The 16,656-nt window shown below is 37.8% G+C and overlaps 1 protein-coding gene across 1 annotated transcript; it reads left to right on the forward strand.

The window, feature by feature from the left end:
- Positions 1-1,483: 1,483 nt before the first annotated feature.
- LOC109406415 (uncharacterized) lies at positions 1,484-10,187 on the forward strand. The gene is made up of 4 exons (XM_062849133.1): positions 1,484-1,739; positions 1,960-2,638; positions 2,707-2,908; positions 9,777-10,187. The coding sequence occupies exons 1-4, from the start codon at positions 1,595-1,597 to the stop codon at positions 10,005-10,007; spliced, it is 1,257 nt and encodes a 418-aa protein (XP_062705117.1). The 5' UTR covers positions 1,484-1,594; the 3' UTR covers positions 10,008-10,187.
- Positions 10,188-16,656: the final 6,469 nt, after the last annotated feature.

Below are 16,656 nucleotides of genomic sequence, written 5' to 3' on the forward strand. Positions count from 1 at the left end.
CCGGTCACGGTACTGTTCGAAAATAAGGAAAAACATTTTTGGTCATCTCTCCGAGGGGCCTCCACATCCGCTTGGGCCCCGGGCCCCCACAATCCTTAATTCGGGCCTGCACCTCCTGCAGCGCTACGATGCCGAACCCGCGATCCTTCAGTAGATCGGCGAGTATGCGGGTGCTCCCAATGAAGTTGAGAGATCGGCAGTTCCACGTACCGAGTTTCCAATCGCAAGTCCTTTTTGGTCGCTGGGGTCGTTGCCGTTGGTCTCGGTTCGTATTATTCAGTTGCTGATTTTCCGTTACAATGATTTTTTACGGCTGGCTCGTAGGGCCTGACACCAACCCCCTACTTTCCGGAGGACCATAGTGCACAGTTGAGCTTAGTGTCCTTCCCTGGCACTCGGACGTTGATCAGCCGCCCCTAACATGGGGATCAGACGCTGTTGTGAGCCGCTCCTCCTGGAGAAAAGACGCTCAGGTTTGCAGAAGCAAACCCTCCCCCCTTTCCTGTCAGCCTACGACCAAAGATCCTACCGAGGTTGGTTACCCGATCTTCCCTAAGGTTGTTCGTAGTTTCCGGCCGGTACAACGAGGAGGTAGGGATAGGAGTTGCAAGGCAGCGGCTAGTGGATCACAATGGGATCATTATTACGCAGCCTTTACCGTGCCAAGCAGAATGGCAGTAGAGCATGAATCTTAACGAACTTGAAGCTACACATACGCATCCTCTTATTTTTCGTAGGAACGTGATCTCCAAGCATTAGGCACGCCTATATCAATAGCATTGATTGGCTGACAGTAGATATGATATTTTTAAGCTGCCCTTTGACAACTACATTTGGGCCCAAGTAGAAAATAAATTAAAATATCATAATTCGCAATTGCACATTGAAATACTGACCTAATAATAAAAACATCACATAAAACAAAAACATGAAAATATATGCAGCACTTTTATTGGTCTACAACACACTTTTATTGATTCGTTCAGAAAAGAATATATTTAAAAACAATAGCATGAAACGAGCTCACCCATTCATGTGCAACTATCCATCGCAGGCCGGTTGAAAACTCTGTTTCTATTGTCATGTATTGTCTGAATCAATGCTGATGAGCTCAAATAAAAATTCGCGTATCTTTACCCCGTCTGCGACAAGCAATGCACACGCGAGAAATCATTTTCCGATATTCACAATGAACTGTGGCAATCAACACTAGGCACCCTGTACAAGGTGATGAACAAACTACACCACCGTGACGGTAGGATGCCAGAGTAGTATTTTTTCTTTCAATTAACACCAAATCTTTGTAAAGGGACGATTTTCACACATGATTGTAAACAAACGACTTTTGGATTTGAATATTGAAAACGTGCAGTTGAAACTCTGCCGACCATAAATGAAAGCTTTTTCGCCAACTTTTAGCCAAGTTGCGGTTGAAGGATCGAAGCCCTTTCCAAATGCAGGGCGTAAATTGCTGCGCAAAACTTTTGCTAATGATCTCCTGCCGAGGTGCCTTGTTCAGCTAAGGAAGGGGGTATAAAACTTCAACCCACCCGCCCCAGGATCCGGTTAGTTTGTACTGAGGCTTTAAAGAAATATGTTCGCTCAGATTCGATACGCTTGGAGTCGTGGATGTGCATGGTGGTCCACAGGTATCCTGTGGGTTCACCGCCTCTGGTTTGACGACGAGGCATCTGCTACCGATTGCTTCTGGTGGCTGGATGTGCTATTTCTTCTAGGAGGTATTGTATTGCCCAGTACGAAATAGGGTATTTTCGGTTCACATCAACGTGTACCTGCTCAAATTTTAGAGTACAAAAAACTTACAATGTCTCTCTAAGTTATAGTGGCGAGTAATCGAATTTGTCATGATATTATGTGACAAGCTGAACGATTTCTCCCGAATTCACATCGTTTTTGCATACCATAATTGATCGGTACTTTTACTTTCATCCGATACAGGAATTCGAAGCAGCTCGACATCAAAATGGGCCCAAGAGCGCCTCATTCGTATCATTTTCCAGAGTTTGTTCGCTTCGAACATTATCGTTTTCTATCTCCAATTAGTCGAAGACTGGAATAGCAAGGAGGATGCCTCGTTGATAATTATGGAAGTGACGAAGATCACCGGTATCAGTATTTCATTTCTACGGATGGTGGCAGCAGCAATGCTTATCGAACCGTTCACTACCCTGCGACGTTTTGTGTCAGGAAATTCGGTAAATTCCGGAGACGCGCAGTACGATGAGTGCGAGCGAAACAAATTCAACAGGTTTGCTCGAACAGCCATGACGCTCATCGTTATGTGGATAACTACGGACACAATTCTGTTTGCGATTCCAAGCTCAACCAAGGACGAGTTGTTCAAGTTTCCGCTCATGTTGAGCGCGATCGGAGAAACAGCTTCGAGGATTCTGAACATCGTGTTGGTTAGCTGCATACCTGCGTGTGTATTTCCCAAAACTGCCGGTTGTACTGCTTACATTGCCGTTCTACTGAAGGGTATGCGAATGAAACTACGCATGTTGGCTCATCGCTTCGAGAGAATTACGGGGCAATCCGCCTTATGCGAAGACAAGTATTTTGATCACGTTAATTGGGAAGTTCGGCACGCTCTTCTCCAACATCTGGAATATTGGAAGTTAGTAGAACCAGTGCAACACGTTTTTTAAAAGTTCCCCCATTTACTCATGTATTGATTGCTTTCAGATATTTGGATATACTGAAGGATTTAGTCGGAAAAGTGTTTCTGTTGGTGCATTATTTCTCTATATTTGCCATTGGAGCAATGTTCTACGTGTGTCGAGAAGTTCGAATAAGTTTCATGACTGTGATATACATAGCTGGTCTGGCGTTCTCTCTATCGGAGTACTTTCTGCTGTGCTATCTGATTGATTCTTTGCAGGACGAGGTAAGCTAGTTTTCTTTTTTTTTTTCTTACTTTACATACTTCCTGTTTTCCTTTGTCCATCTCATTAGCCTCTATATCGCGTTCTTTTTCTCTTACTTCTGTTCCTCATCTCTTTCAATCATATATTTTCTTGTTACATTTGTTTACTTTCAATTTTTATTATATTTTTTCTTTTTCTAATATTTCTTTCACTTGTTCTCATCTTTCTTATTTTTTTCAGAAGCATCCATTTTTTTCAACTTTGTGATACCTCGTCCTTTTCTGATTGTTCTGAATCTTCTGATTCTTTAAAATCTTCTGATATTTTTTTCTCTTTTCCTTGCTAAACCTCTTTTTTCTCCTTCACTATGACAAAAAAAGCAAAAAAGGTTCAGATAATTATTTTAAGGGCCTGAAGCGTTTTATATATTCAGTTCTTTTCATTTTTACTATATTTCGTCTTTTACTCTTTCCCATTTTTTAGTTTCCGATTATTTTTGTCTCTATCTTCCCTTTGTCTATCTTCTATCTTTACTCACTTTCTCCTGTCTCGTTTTTTCTCCTTTTTCTTATTTTTCTTTTTCTATTTATCCTCTATCTTTCCTACTATTTCACTGACATCTCATTAGCATTTTTTTGCTAATTATAATTTAAATGCTCCACCAGTTTCCTTTCACTTCTAATGTTCCTTTCTCTTTTTTTTCTCAAACTTTTTTCCTTTCAAGTATTTTAACTTCTTTTTTATTTCGCCACATATTCCTTCCCTTATTTTTCGTCTTCATCTTCTTCTTCTTTTCCTGTTTTCCTGTTCCTTTTCTTCTTTGACTTTCTTCTTCTTTTGTCTTCCTGATTTTCCTTTGTCCTTCTCATCTTCTTCTAACTTGCGTTCTGCACAAGTGTCCTTGCACATTTTGTTTTCTTTATTTTTCCTTTTCTAATTTTTTTTCACTGGTTGTTCTTATCCCAAGTAACAATGGTAGCTGAACAGTGAGAGTCAAAGCTGAACAATGGTTGCTTAATGGTGCCAATTGCTGAATAAGCCGTAAGCTGAACATCTAGTTGAAAAGTAGCTTGTTGAGTTTACAAAGTATCTTTTGTTCAGCTTATCATCGTATGCTGAATATGATACTCGATAATAGATTATTCAACTTCTCTATATCCATTTATCCAGCCTTTCTAAAATACTGAAAGTTATGCGCTACGACTCTTTTATTCAGCCTTTAATGATAATAACAAACTATCAGTGAGAAAGTTGTGCGGATCTTAAAATCGCAAAAATGGATTGTAAATCTAAAATAACATTGGTACTTATTGCCGCAATTTGAAAAAACGTGAGAAATGTGAAAAAGTGTTGAAGACCATATTTCCTGAAAATAAAGAAAGTTGGGGTTGCTCGAATTGCAGGGTCTGCACGCTGTGCGTCTCTTCTGAGGGTGATTGAGCATGATCGTGACTCGGTGGAGATATGTGATGATTTTCCGATGATACGGATTGCTCTGTTTAAAGTAATTATTGCTGTATTCGATTTAATTTGGAAATGATCGTCAGTTTATTACCTGGGTTGGTCATCATTTCATTGAAGTTGGCTTCCAAGATTTGTTTCGCAGCTCCTTTGTTTCGAAACTTTTTTACAGGGAGTGGTTAGGTGGAGTCCGAATCAGTGTGACCAGAATTTTGTACCATTTTGAGGACGGGGCTGATGGTCGGTCTTTGATGAGCATTGTGGCATTTTTGTCTGGCCACATCAAGACCCAACGTTGAGGCACGATAGAGATGAAGGTTTTTCCGCGTTCTACCGTTTCGACAACGGCGAAACAACCAGCATTCTCTTAAAATAGATAGCAGATTCTTGTTATCCACACCGTGGAATATTAATTATGAATATTTACCTGTATTTCTGTTCATTTTCTCTGACTGCTGCGGTGTTTTACGATAACCGAACCGAGCACTGAACTGTAAACAAAACAATGAGGTTTTGACAGCTAATCAATGCATTCGTAACAAAGCACTTCCTTCACTTATTCAACCTCAACACAGCCTTTGTTCATAATTGTTCAACCCATGGTTCAACCTTTATTCAGACACGACGGTATCTAGCTTGTTCTTTCACAAATCACTACGCTCGTACCGTTTCAGGTGGAGCAGATGCTTAGGTAAGTGACTATAAACCAATGCACCGAAGTTCGATTCTCAATTATAGTCAGCATTAACATATTTCAATTTCAGCAACTATGAACTACTATTCTACATCTAGACCAAGATTCCTGGCAATTCTGGCTTAAATTCTGTGGGACTAATTCTGATTTTTTTTTGATAGTGCTGCATAAATGATGATTAATTGTTGAACTAAAGATGATTAAGCGACTCTAAAGCTTCACCTGATCCTTGTCAGTTCTATAAATAGAATCATAAATCATTCTCATTTGCTGAATAATTGCTGGATAAAGGATGAAAAGTGTTCTTCGCTCGGATATAAGCGCTTCTTCAACCTTAATCCAGCTTCATGGAGAGGTCAAATCAACTTATGGCTGGATAAAATCACCAAAATTGGATGTTTAAAAGCTGAACAAATGTTTACAGTTCTTTTGTACAGCTTTTGTTCAAATTAAGGCTGATTAACATAAGTTAGAGAAGCGCTTAATCAACATTAAATTGTTACCTGGGTATGTCTCTTTTTCTTTCACTTCTACTTCAATCACTATTTTTTTCTATAATTCATCAAGTTCAGTCACCTCTTTTTATCTTGTTTACTTTTCTGACACTACTATTTTTCATCTTTTATGATATTTTTCCGCTACTTCTTTTCTAATTTTTCCTTTATGTTTAGGAATGTTCTGATTCTTATGAATGCTTTAATTCTTCTGAATTCAGATTTTCTTTATAAATCTTCTGATTTTTCTGAATCTGAATCATCTGAATCTTCTGAATCATATGATTCTTTGAGAACTTCTCAGTTCTCTAAATTTTTTTGTACTACTAAATCTTTAGATTCCTCTCAATCTTTTGATTTTTCAGAATCTTCTGATTTTTATCAATTTTGTGATACCTCTTCTGATTGTTCTGAATCTTCTGGTGCTTTCCAATCTTTTGATACTTTCTTCTCTATTTATTTTTGACATTAAATCCCCACTATGACAAAAAAAGCAAAAAAAAAGGTTCAGATATTCATTTGTAGAGCCTGGAACATTTTACATATTCATTTTTTTCCTTAATTTCAAAATTCTTTCTTCTTTTTTCTTTTTCTTTATCCAATTGTTTTTTTTTTTGTTTCTTTTTGTCTTTCTCTTTTATTTCCATTTCTTCTATATTTTCTCACTTTCCCCTTTCTTTTTTTCTTTTTCTCCTCTATCTCTCCTTCAATTTCACATTTTTCTATTATATAATTTAAATGCCACACCACCTTCCCTTCATTGGTTATTCTCATACAGATGTTTCTTTCTCTTTTTTTCTCGCACTTTTTGCTTCTTTCATTCGTTTCAATTCACCTTATATCTCTTTGGCTGCCACCACAACGATTTTATTTCATCTTCTGTTTAATAACTTCATTTTTTTCTTGCAAATTGGGCAGACACTAATATCGATTTTCTCTGATGTCACCACCCGCCCCCCCCCCCCCCCCTCCTCGGAAAATTTTGGTCGGAATTCGACTTTTTGAGGGGGGTACAAATTAGTTATTCGAAAAAATCAAAAATTTCTTAACAGATCCGATGAGATCCCCTCTTGATGAGTCAACGAGCAAAGTGACAAAAGAAGAAAATGAGTTTTGTTCCGGCCTTATTCTGTTACTTCTTATTTCATTCATTTCTTTATCTTGTCCACTTGTAGTTTTCACATCTTTTCTATTCTGCCTGTGCATGTTATGTTTATTTTCCTTTCATTCTTTTCCGTTTCTTCCTCTTCTGATCCTTTTGGATCTTCTAATTATTCTGAATCTTTATGGTTCTGTATTTTTATTCTTTTGAATCTTCTGATCTCATCCTCTAAATTGTCTTAATCTTCGTTTCAACAGCAACTCCAACTAATACAAATTCTTCTGAATCTTGATATTTTTAAATCGCCAGGTTCATGTGAAAAATCCTCTGAATCTTCTAAATCTTTAGAAGCTTCTGATTCATCGGAAACTCATAATTTTTAGTCCTCTGGTTTGTCTGATTTGTCTGTATCATCTGAATGAGCAAAATCTCTTAAATATACTGATTCTTCAAAAACTTCTAGTTTTTCAAAAACTTCTGAATTTTATGATAACACTTCTGAAACTCTCATTTTTTTAAATCAACTAACTCTTTTAAATGTTAACCATTTATTTTTTTTCAAATCTTCTGAAGCTTTATTCTCGTTTTCTTTCTATCATCTTTGTTTTTTAATAAGATTCAAATGAACCTGGGCTAGACTAGATTTCAATCCAGATACAGATGTATTAATTTGATTTTCATTTTTCTCTTTTTTTTGTTTTTTCATTTTCTTTTAATCTATCTTCCTTCTCCGTATTCTTTTTCTTATCTTTTGTTTTATTTTTCCTTTTCTCAATTATCTTTTTCATGCTTTGTTTCTGTTTTCTTCATCATCTATCTTTCACTCAATTTCCTTTTACTTTATATTTTCTTTTTTTTTTCGCTTCTTCTTTTTGCACTCGTCTTCCATTTACTTCTTCCATCACACCTCTTTTTTCCCTTCTGTTTCATTCATTTATTTTTCTTTCGCTTAAGTGGAGCCTCGTAGCCATGCGGTTAGGGTCACCATGCTTCCAATCGCACCATCCTGTGGGGTGAGGTTCGATTCCCGCTCCAGTCGATGAAACTTTTCGTGAGAATAGTTTCTTCTCCGTATCCGTTTCTTCTAAATTGATTCTTCTGCCATCTCTATGGGTGTATGGGTTCCATTTCGTTCAGAAGAACGGAATTTGTTCTTATGAAGCAGTTTTCAGATATTTCAACAAGAACAAAAAAATATATCTTATCATTTTGAGTTATTCGTGCGATATGTCCAAATCTTTGAAAAACATATTAGAATCACATTGAGATATGGCAAATGTTCGATTTGAGATATGATTTAGATATTCTCGTCTACCCGGCAAGCTAATAGAACACTAAGCTGAGCAGCAGGCTTTGTCCCAGTTAGAGCGTTGCGTCAAGAGGAAGAAAAAGAAGAATATACCTTCTGATATGTTTTCCTCCTTTTCCTTGATGACGTTAAATCCCCACTTGGACAAAGTAAATTCAAAAAGCATCTTCAAATAGATGTCCTGGATCCTGAATCAGATTTGAACTCACCTACAGATATTCATTTAAAAGGCCTAAAGCATTAACATTTTTCTTCACTTCTCTAATTCTTGTTTTCTCATTTTTCTCTGTTTTTTTTCTTCTTCTACCCTTTCCATTGGTTTCATATTCTTCTACATCTTGTGTGTTCTCTCTTGATCCTCTATCTAGTTTTTTTTTATATTCCTCTTGCCTTCCTTTTTTTCTACATTCTACATTCAACACTCATTTTATTTTCTCTGAGTTCTTTTTCTTACACATCTTTTTCTTTATCCTTTCCTTCATTCACGATTTCTGAATATTCTGAACTCTCTAAATATTTCTATTCTTTGGAAACTTCTAATTCTGATTATGCTTCTTCAAACTTCTGCTCTCCCAAATATTTTAATTCTACTGAGTCTTTTAATTTTCTGGATCTTGTGATTAATCATCTGGTTCTTTTAAATCTTCTGATTCCTAACTTTTTTTTTTTGCGTCGTCAAATATATCCTGGACTATTCTTCTAAATCTTCTCATTGCTCCTCTATGTTTTCTTTTTTTTAATCTTCAGATTCTTTTTTTTTTCTTTGTATATTCTTATTTTTCTGATTTTTTTATATCTTCCAATACGTTTTTCTCTTATCGTTTCTGACGTTAAATTCCCAGAGACAAAAAAACAACTTCAAAAAATTCTGGACTCAACCGGATTTTAACCCTACTACTGATATTCAATGGAAAGGCCTCTAAAACATTTAACATTTTTCTTCACTCTCCTTTCACTTTTTTGTTTTTCTGTTTCTTTGTCTTTTTTCTTCTTTTGCTTTTCTATTTTTTCGTATTTTTCTACTTTTTCCTCTTGTACCGACTTTTCGAATCCTCTAAGCAGAACACCCTCTTCGAATGAGTGTAATTAGTTTTGTACTTTTTAATTTGCTTATCCTTTGACAGATACGCGTATTACGACTACCACTTGTAATCTTCCTCAGTGTCAGTCATCCACTTTCTCCAACTTTTAGCTATTCTGTATCTCTTTTTATATCTGAGTTCCACTAACCTATCCATATTTTTTTTTTCAATCATATATTTCCTTTCTACTCAAGTTTCCTTAAACTTCTTATAATTATGTTATTCTCTTGAAGTTTTTTTCCTATCACGTGTTTTTCTCTCACTTTTACAATCACACTTATTTCTTTCGACGCTCTTAAATTTACTTCGTTTCTTTCGCTTATTTTTCTGCAGGTACATCTTCATCATTCTCTTTTTCAATTTTCTTTTATTTTCTTATTGTTTGATTTTTTCTTCTGATTCTTCAGAATCTTTTGATTTTTCTTTCGTATTATCTGAATATTCTGAACCTTTTGAATTCTGTGAATCTTTGTGTTCTCCGGAAACTTTTAATTCTTCTTCTTTCAACATATAAGCTTGCTGATCACTTCAATACATATTCAAATTCTTCTGAGGCTTTTGGTTTTCCTGGATCTCCTAATTATTTATAAATTTCTGATTCTTCTAAATCTTTCTCTTGTCCATTTTGAATAGTGTTGAAAAAGATCCTGGACTAAACCAGATGTGTACCTGGCTACAGATATTCAAAAGAACTTTTTCCTTTCCGGATTTTACCCATACCTACATTCTTTCAATCCTATTCGCAGGCGGACTCTCTGGAACAGCATATCTTCGAAATTTGTGCCCTGGTTCCCTTCAGACCGGAACGGCGTTCGGAGTATGTCCAATGGCGAACCACACTGATGACCATCTGGATCAACACTCGCAACGGAATGTCCATGTGGTGCAGCGGATTGTTTGAAATAAACACGTCGCAATTTGTTGCAGTGCTGAACATTGCCTACTCAATGTTGACGTTTCTGCTTCAAATGGGTTGATGGCGGTCTACTGGTGTTCAAATTTGAGGGTTGTTTTTACCGAACAGTTTGGGTCGAAGAGTCTCTGATTTTTTATGAAAATTTCACCAGAGGTCACGGATATATGATCATAAGATGATTATATTATATGGAATTGAAAAAAAAAATCATAGTTGGCTATTTTCTCGGAAAACGCTAGATTAAGACGGGGTATAGTTTGAGCATTTTTGTATTTTTTCTTACCTGAGCAACTTAACTTTTATATTTTAAGCTGATATTTAGGACTATTCTGTATATCTCAAAATATTTTTTTGTGTTTTTCAAAGCGTATTAATATGTAAAATAAAACATTGAAAAATTTATGTTTTGTATACCTTTCAGATGTGATTGTTTCTTTTGTGTTTAATCGCAACAATTACCGGGTTTCTAATTTCCTCAACTGAAGTAAAAGAGTTTAAGGGAGTTGAAAACACACTTAAATAATTTTCCTAAAAAATACACGGAAAATAAAATTTTCCGCGAATAAAATTTAAAATAACTTTTTTTTAACAATAATCCTAAAATTTCAAAATATTTTCGTCTTAAAAAACTATTATGCCAAATAGGCTTCCAGGAAAAATATTAAAGTGTAGGGATGGATGAAAAATGATAATTAGATCAAAATCAAAAAATTGGGTATTAGAGGGTTAACGGTTTTTTTCCTTTAGTTTTTTTTTTCAAAAAGTCCTCTTGTAATTTCCTACGAGGATTTTATCAATAATCTAGTATACCTTTAGAAGCTTGATTAGGAGTTGCTTCGGGAATTCCACAGACGATTTTTTTAGAAAATTTACCAAGGATTGCATTGGAAGATATAAGAGTTCTAACCAAACATTCCGTTATTAGATATTTGTCGAGCATTTGTTCAAATGCTCTCCTAAAGTACTTTCAGAGATTCCAAAAAAGCAACCTGTAACAATTCATAAGTATTTTTTTAGTAAATACGTAGATGTCATTTCAACAAAGTCCTCAAAGGATTTTCTCATGCATTCCATCAACGATTCCTGTAGGAAATTTTTCAAAGATTTTTCAAGGTGTCTATTCGATATTTTCGTCAGAAAATTCTCCAAATGTTTCTTTACAAATTCTTCCAAGATATCGATCAGGAATTTACCTAAGAAATCCTTCAAAAAATTCTCCAAGGGTTCCTACAGAAATTCCTGTAGGGTATTTGATAGGAATTTCTTTAAAGATTCAAAAAAATCCTCCTTGATTTCTGCAAAGAATGTGAATTCCTTCAAAAACTCTTTTAAAAAATCTTCTAAGATATCCTCAAGCATTTTTTCATTCTTCAACCACTTAACCTAATTTAAAACGCTTTTGACCACTGAGGCACTGCGTAAGCGATTCCAATTGGCAGCTGCACTTACACTTTGTACAGCGCCTAAATGTATTCTATTCTAATTCTACTATATCGATCTAATTGCCTGTGCGCTGCTATCGCTTTTCTACCCCTTCCATGGTAGAATGATGAGCACGAGGATGTTGATGTGTGACTCTTGTTCCTTTTCCAGTCCGATTGGGGGTCCATTATGAGTTGCTGTTAGCCGATATCTAAGTTTCCGCGTCCGTTAGAGCATATGCTCATAAAAAGAACTCTTCTCATTTATAATTTTGAGGCATGCTGATAGGATTCTAGAATAAACCGATAAAGCAATCTTTGGAGGAATTTCCTTATGAGGACTTTGTGGAAATTCCGAAAGAGTTGATACTTGATGAAATTCCGAAATGAATCATTGCAGGAAGTCCTGGAGGAATACTTGCAAAAAAGCTTGATGAAATTTTGAAGGAATTAATTTTGTGAAGATATTCTGAATCCATCTTCTTCTTTTTTATGGTTCAACGTCCCCACTGGCACTTGGCCTGCCTCGCTTCAACTTAGTGTTCTTTGAGCATTTCCGCAGTAATTAATTGAAGGGCTTCCTATGCCTGCCATTGCATCAATTTGTATATTAGGCAAGTACAATGATACACTATGCCCAGGGAGTTGAGAAAATTTTCCCTGCCGGAATGGGAATCGAACCCACCGTCTCCGGATTGGCGATTCATAGCCTCAACCACTAGGCTTACTGGAAACTCCACTCTGAATCTATCTAAAAGCCCAGTAAACATTTTGGTCTATATAATTTATGATATGCGGTACCCAGGGATGGCATTCACCATTTGCAAAGAGTTACATTCACTTGCTACTATCTCAGTTCATAAGCATGCTATCAAAAAACAAAGTATGGATGACTTTTACCTTGTAGTTTTATGTGAAAGTTTGCCGAATACCATAAGGGTCGCACACGCATGCTTAACTCGTGAGCGAGCTGTGAAAGCAACTCTCCACGCCGTGAATGTAATTTACAATCACGGCGTGGAGAGTTGCTTTCACAGCTCGGTCACGAATTAAGCATGCTTGTGCGACCCTTATGATATTCGGCAAACTTTCAGATAAAACTACAAGGTAAAAGTCATCCATACATTGTTTTTTGATAGCATGCTTATGAACTGAGATAGTAGCAAGTGAATGTAACTCTTTGCAAATGGTGAATGCCATCCCTGGCGGCACCTTATAAAAACCAATTCAGTCGCATAAAATGCACGAAACTGCTATATGCGTACCAAAGTGGAGGCCATATGCATACTTCCGACGATTGTACTTGATTTCCTGTGATAAGTACTACGATGTCTTCATAATCAATGAGATAGCAGAAACAACGACTTTCTATGATTGGTAATACGATGGTCCTTATCATCGACAAAATAAAAAAACAAAACAAAATTGAGACGTCCAGCCTCGAACAGAGAACCTTGAGATCCTGAATCTGGCACCATACCACTGTACCATCCACTCTCTCTTGAGAAGCGGATAAATTGTAGTCAATATAAACAAAGGCTTCACAGCCAGTAACACTTCGTCACTTTTTCATGATGTTGAGACTGGGTGAAAATTTGCCTCATAGAGATTTTGTTTCGCATGATTCTGGTATTATATATACTAATATCATAACCTGTCAGATTATACAACTTTTAGCGAGTTTGAATTGCCGTAATTGTGATTAGTCTTGTTTACATCTTCGTAACGAGTGCCCGTCGTCGTCGTCGTCGTCGTCGTCGTCGTCGTCGTCGTCGTCGTTGCGGATGATGAAGCACATCCAATTTTTGACCCCGCGGATTAATTACTCGGTTCGGTGTTTAGTGAAAAACCTCTCCTGAAAAAGGCTTCGTTCGATATGAACATTATCTGTGAGAAACTAAATATCCGGACCGAATATAGCAAGTGCAGTGGAGAAACTAATAAGTGTTTTGCTCGCCGAGTCGCTATCGATATTGATCGAAGCCATGAAACATCAATCGCTTGCCACCTTCCAAAACCAAGATCAACTCATAGGCAGGAGTGACCTGGAACACATAAAGGTGTAACTAGTAAATCCGGAGCATCCCGTGGTAGCATCCCGTGAAGAGATATTGATCCGGATGAATTTCTTTGAGTGCTTAATTATATTTTAGTGATCAGTGGGGTGTTTTTTTTATATTTTGGAACCGTGTGAGTGTGAGGCGACCGGCGATGATGGGAGAGTGGAGGGCTGCTGGTGGACTTAATTGAAATACGATATTCAATGTTTCACTAACTTTAAAAGTAAGTACTGCTATTTGGTTGGAAATAAACAGTTCTGTGGTGAAGGGCGAAAGAATCGTAGCATTGTGAGTCAATCAAGATCCAAGAAGTTGGTTATCACCACAGGCACGAGAAAGATTGAATTTGCGAAATATGCTGGAAGTTAATTATATTTTCGGATCAAAAAAATGTGTGTTCTAATTACATAACGCATTAGGAAATGGCCGAAAAACGGTCCAACTTTATAACGAATGTTTTATATTTCCATTTAATGTTGAACGCCACGTACTACATTTGGGGGAAGTCACTGTGATTTGATTCGATGCTTTCCATCCAAATATTTGAGTTGTCAATTATTAATACTTATAGCGATCCCGGATCGTGTTATTTATGACTTGTTTCGTTTCCAACACTGATAGTCGTTAAGGAATCACAACGATGAATGATATACAAGTTTATCTGTCATTCATGCAGAAAGATTTTGCTTTTCTTTTTTTTTTTTTTACTTATTCGTTTATTTGGAAGGCTCGGGCGCCACATGGGCATAACTGAGCCGAGATCTTTTGTTTTTACATTGATTTTACATTTTACAATTTATTACTGCCTTAAGACTATGTTAGTTTGGGAAGCCGAAGTACTCGCGGCTGTTTCGAGGTTAAGGATTGAAAAAAAAAATAAAATTGGGAAGGACGGGTTTATGGGTTTAAAACTAAATTATTTGCTAACTTATACTAAAAACATTGATGGGACAAATTGTCCATATCTGTTACGGAACCAAAAAGAAAGGACTTTATTGGTAGACAACGACAAGAAGAGGACAAACGGAAGGGGGGCGACGACATACAGGGTCGAACAACAAAACCAAAAGGCAGACAACGAAAACAAGGAGCGTACTACATCAAACTCTTACATCAACACGTTTCAAAAACTGGTAAATCAGGTTCATGTATTCCAAATCAAGTCCTGCCAACACTTCTCTAACGGGTTTCTGTTGTTTTCCTCGGACCCGGAGAATTTCATGCAGCTCAGATCTGACCTCACGATACTCATCGCATCCCCACACGACATGTTCGATATCCTGGTAAGCCACGCCACAGACACACAGATTGCTTTCTGAGAGCCCAATACGGAAGGTATGTGCATTCAACAAATAGTGGTTGGACATCAGCCGACACATTACACGAATGAAATCGCGGCCTAAATCCAACCCTTTGAACCATGGCTTCTTCGACACCTGTGGAATGATGGAGTGCAACCATCTACCCATCTCTCCATCTCTCCATTTGTGTTGCCAGCTGATCAAGGTCTCCTGACGGGCCAATGCAAAAAATTCGTCGAAGGCGATTTGACGCTCGTAAATATCGCCTCCGCTAGCGCCCACCTTAGCCAGAGAGTCCGCTTTCTCATTGCCCGGAATTGAGCAATGTGAAGGGACCCAAGCTATGGTGATGATGTATGAGCGTTTGGACAAAGCACTCAAGACTTGGCGTATTCCATTCAGGAAGTACGCTGAGTGCTTCATCGGTTTCATTGACCGAACAGCCTCCAGAGAGCTAAGACTGTCGGTAAAAATGAAGTAGTGCTCAGGTGGAAGAGTGCGAATGTACTCTAAGGTGTAGTATATAGCCGCTAGCTCAGCAATGTATACCGAACATGGCTTTTGAAGCATGTAGGTGGCGCTATGAAATTCGTTGTAGACACCGAAACCACTCGAATCATCGGTTTTCGAACCGTCTGTGAAGAACTGTCTGTCCCCGCTAACATGCCCGAACTTACTTGCAAAGATCTGTGGAATACCTACGGAACGAAAAGATTCCGGAATACCGATGATCTCCTCCTTCATAGAGAGATCAAAATCCACTGAGGAGCTGTCGAAGTTTGAGAAGTTGTCACGATTGGTGTTAACCGGAGATGGGCTTACCTCCAGCGTCATGTACCAGTAGTACACACTCATAAAACGAGTTTGAGGGTTCTGTTCGAGCAGCTTTTCGAAATTTTCTATGACCAATGGATTCACAACCTCGCATCGGATGAGGAACCAGAACGATAACTCCGCAAAGCGGTCTGTCAGAGGCTGTACGCCAGCGAGTACCTCTAAACTCATAGTGTGAGTTGAGTTCATGCAACCTAACGCGATCCGAAGACAACGGTACTGAACCCGTTGAAGCTTCAGCAAGTGTGTTTTCGCCGCGGATTGAAAACAGAAGCTACCGTATTCTAAAACCGACAGAATGGTTGTTTGGTACAGCCTGATCAGATCTTCCGGATGTGCTCCCCACCATGTTCCGGTAATAGTTCGCATAAAGTTGATTCGCTTTTGGCATTTCTGTATCAGATAAACAATGTGCTTCCCCCAGGTGCATTTGGAGTCGAACCAGACGCCGAGATATTGAGAAGACATGCTATGAGTGATTGTCTTACCCATCAGATGGAGCGGAAACTTTGCCGGTTTGTGTTTTTTAGAAAAGACAACCATCTCAGTTTTCTCCGGAGAGAATTCGATACCCAGCTTGAGGGCCCAAGTAGACAAATTGTCCAAAGTATCCTGTAGTGGTCCTTGCAGATCGATTGCTATTGATCCCGTTATAGAAACAACACAGTCATCCGCAAGCTGTCTTAACGTGCAATTTTCCATGAGACAATCATCTATGTCTCTAACATAAAAATTGTAAAGAAGGGGGCTTAGACATGAACCCTGGGGGAGACCCATGTAGCTAATTCGTGAAATTGTCAAGTCGCCATGAGCAAAGCTCATCTGCTTCTCAAACAGCAAATTGTACAAAAAGTTGTTCAAAATTGGTGAAAGGCCACTTTCGTGTAGTTTGTCGGAGAGAACATCGACACAAACTGAATCAAAAGCTCCCTTAATATCCAAAAACACTGAGCCCATTTGCTGTTTTTGAGCAAAGGCAAGCTGAATTTCTGAAGAAAGTAACGCAAGACAGTCGTTCGTTCCTTTGCCTCTGCGGAAACCAAATTGTGTATCAGACAACATGCCATTCGATTCAACCCATTTGTCCAGTCGAA

Source organism: Aedes albopictus, chromosome 2 (assembly GCF_035046485.1).
Source record: "Aedes albopictus strain Foshan chromosome 2, AalbF5, whole genome shotgun sequence".
Taxonomy (NCBI): domain Eukaryota; kingdom Metazoa; phylum Arthropoda; class Insecta; order Diptera; family Culicidae; genus Aedes; species Aedes albopictus.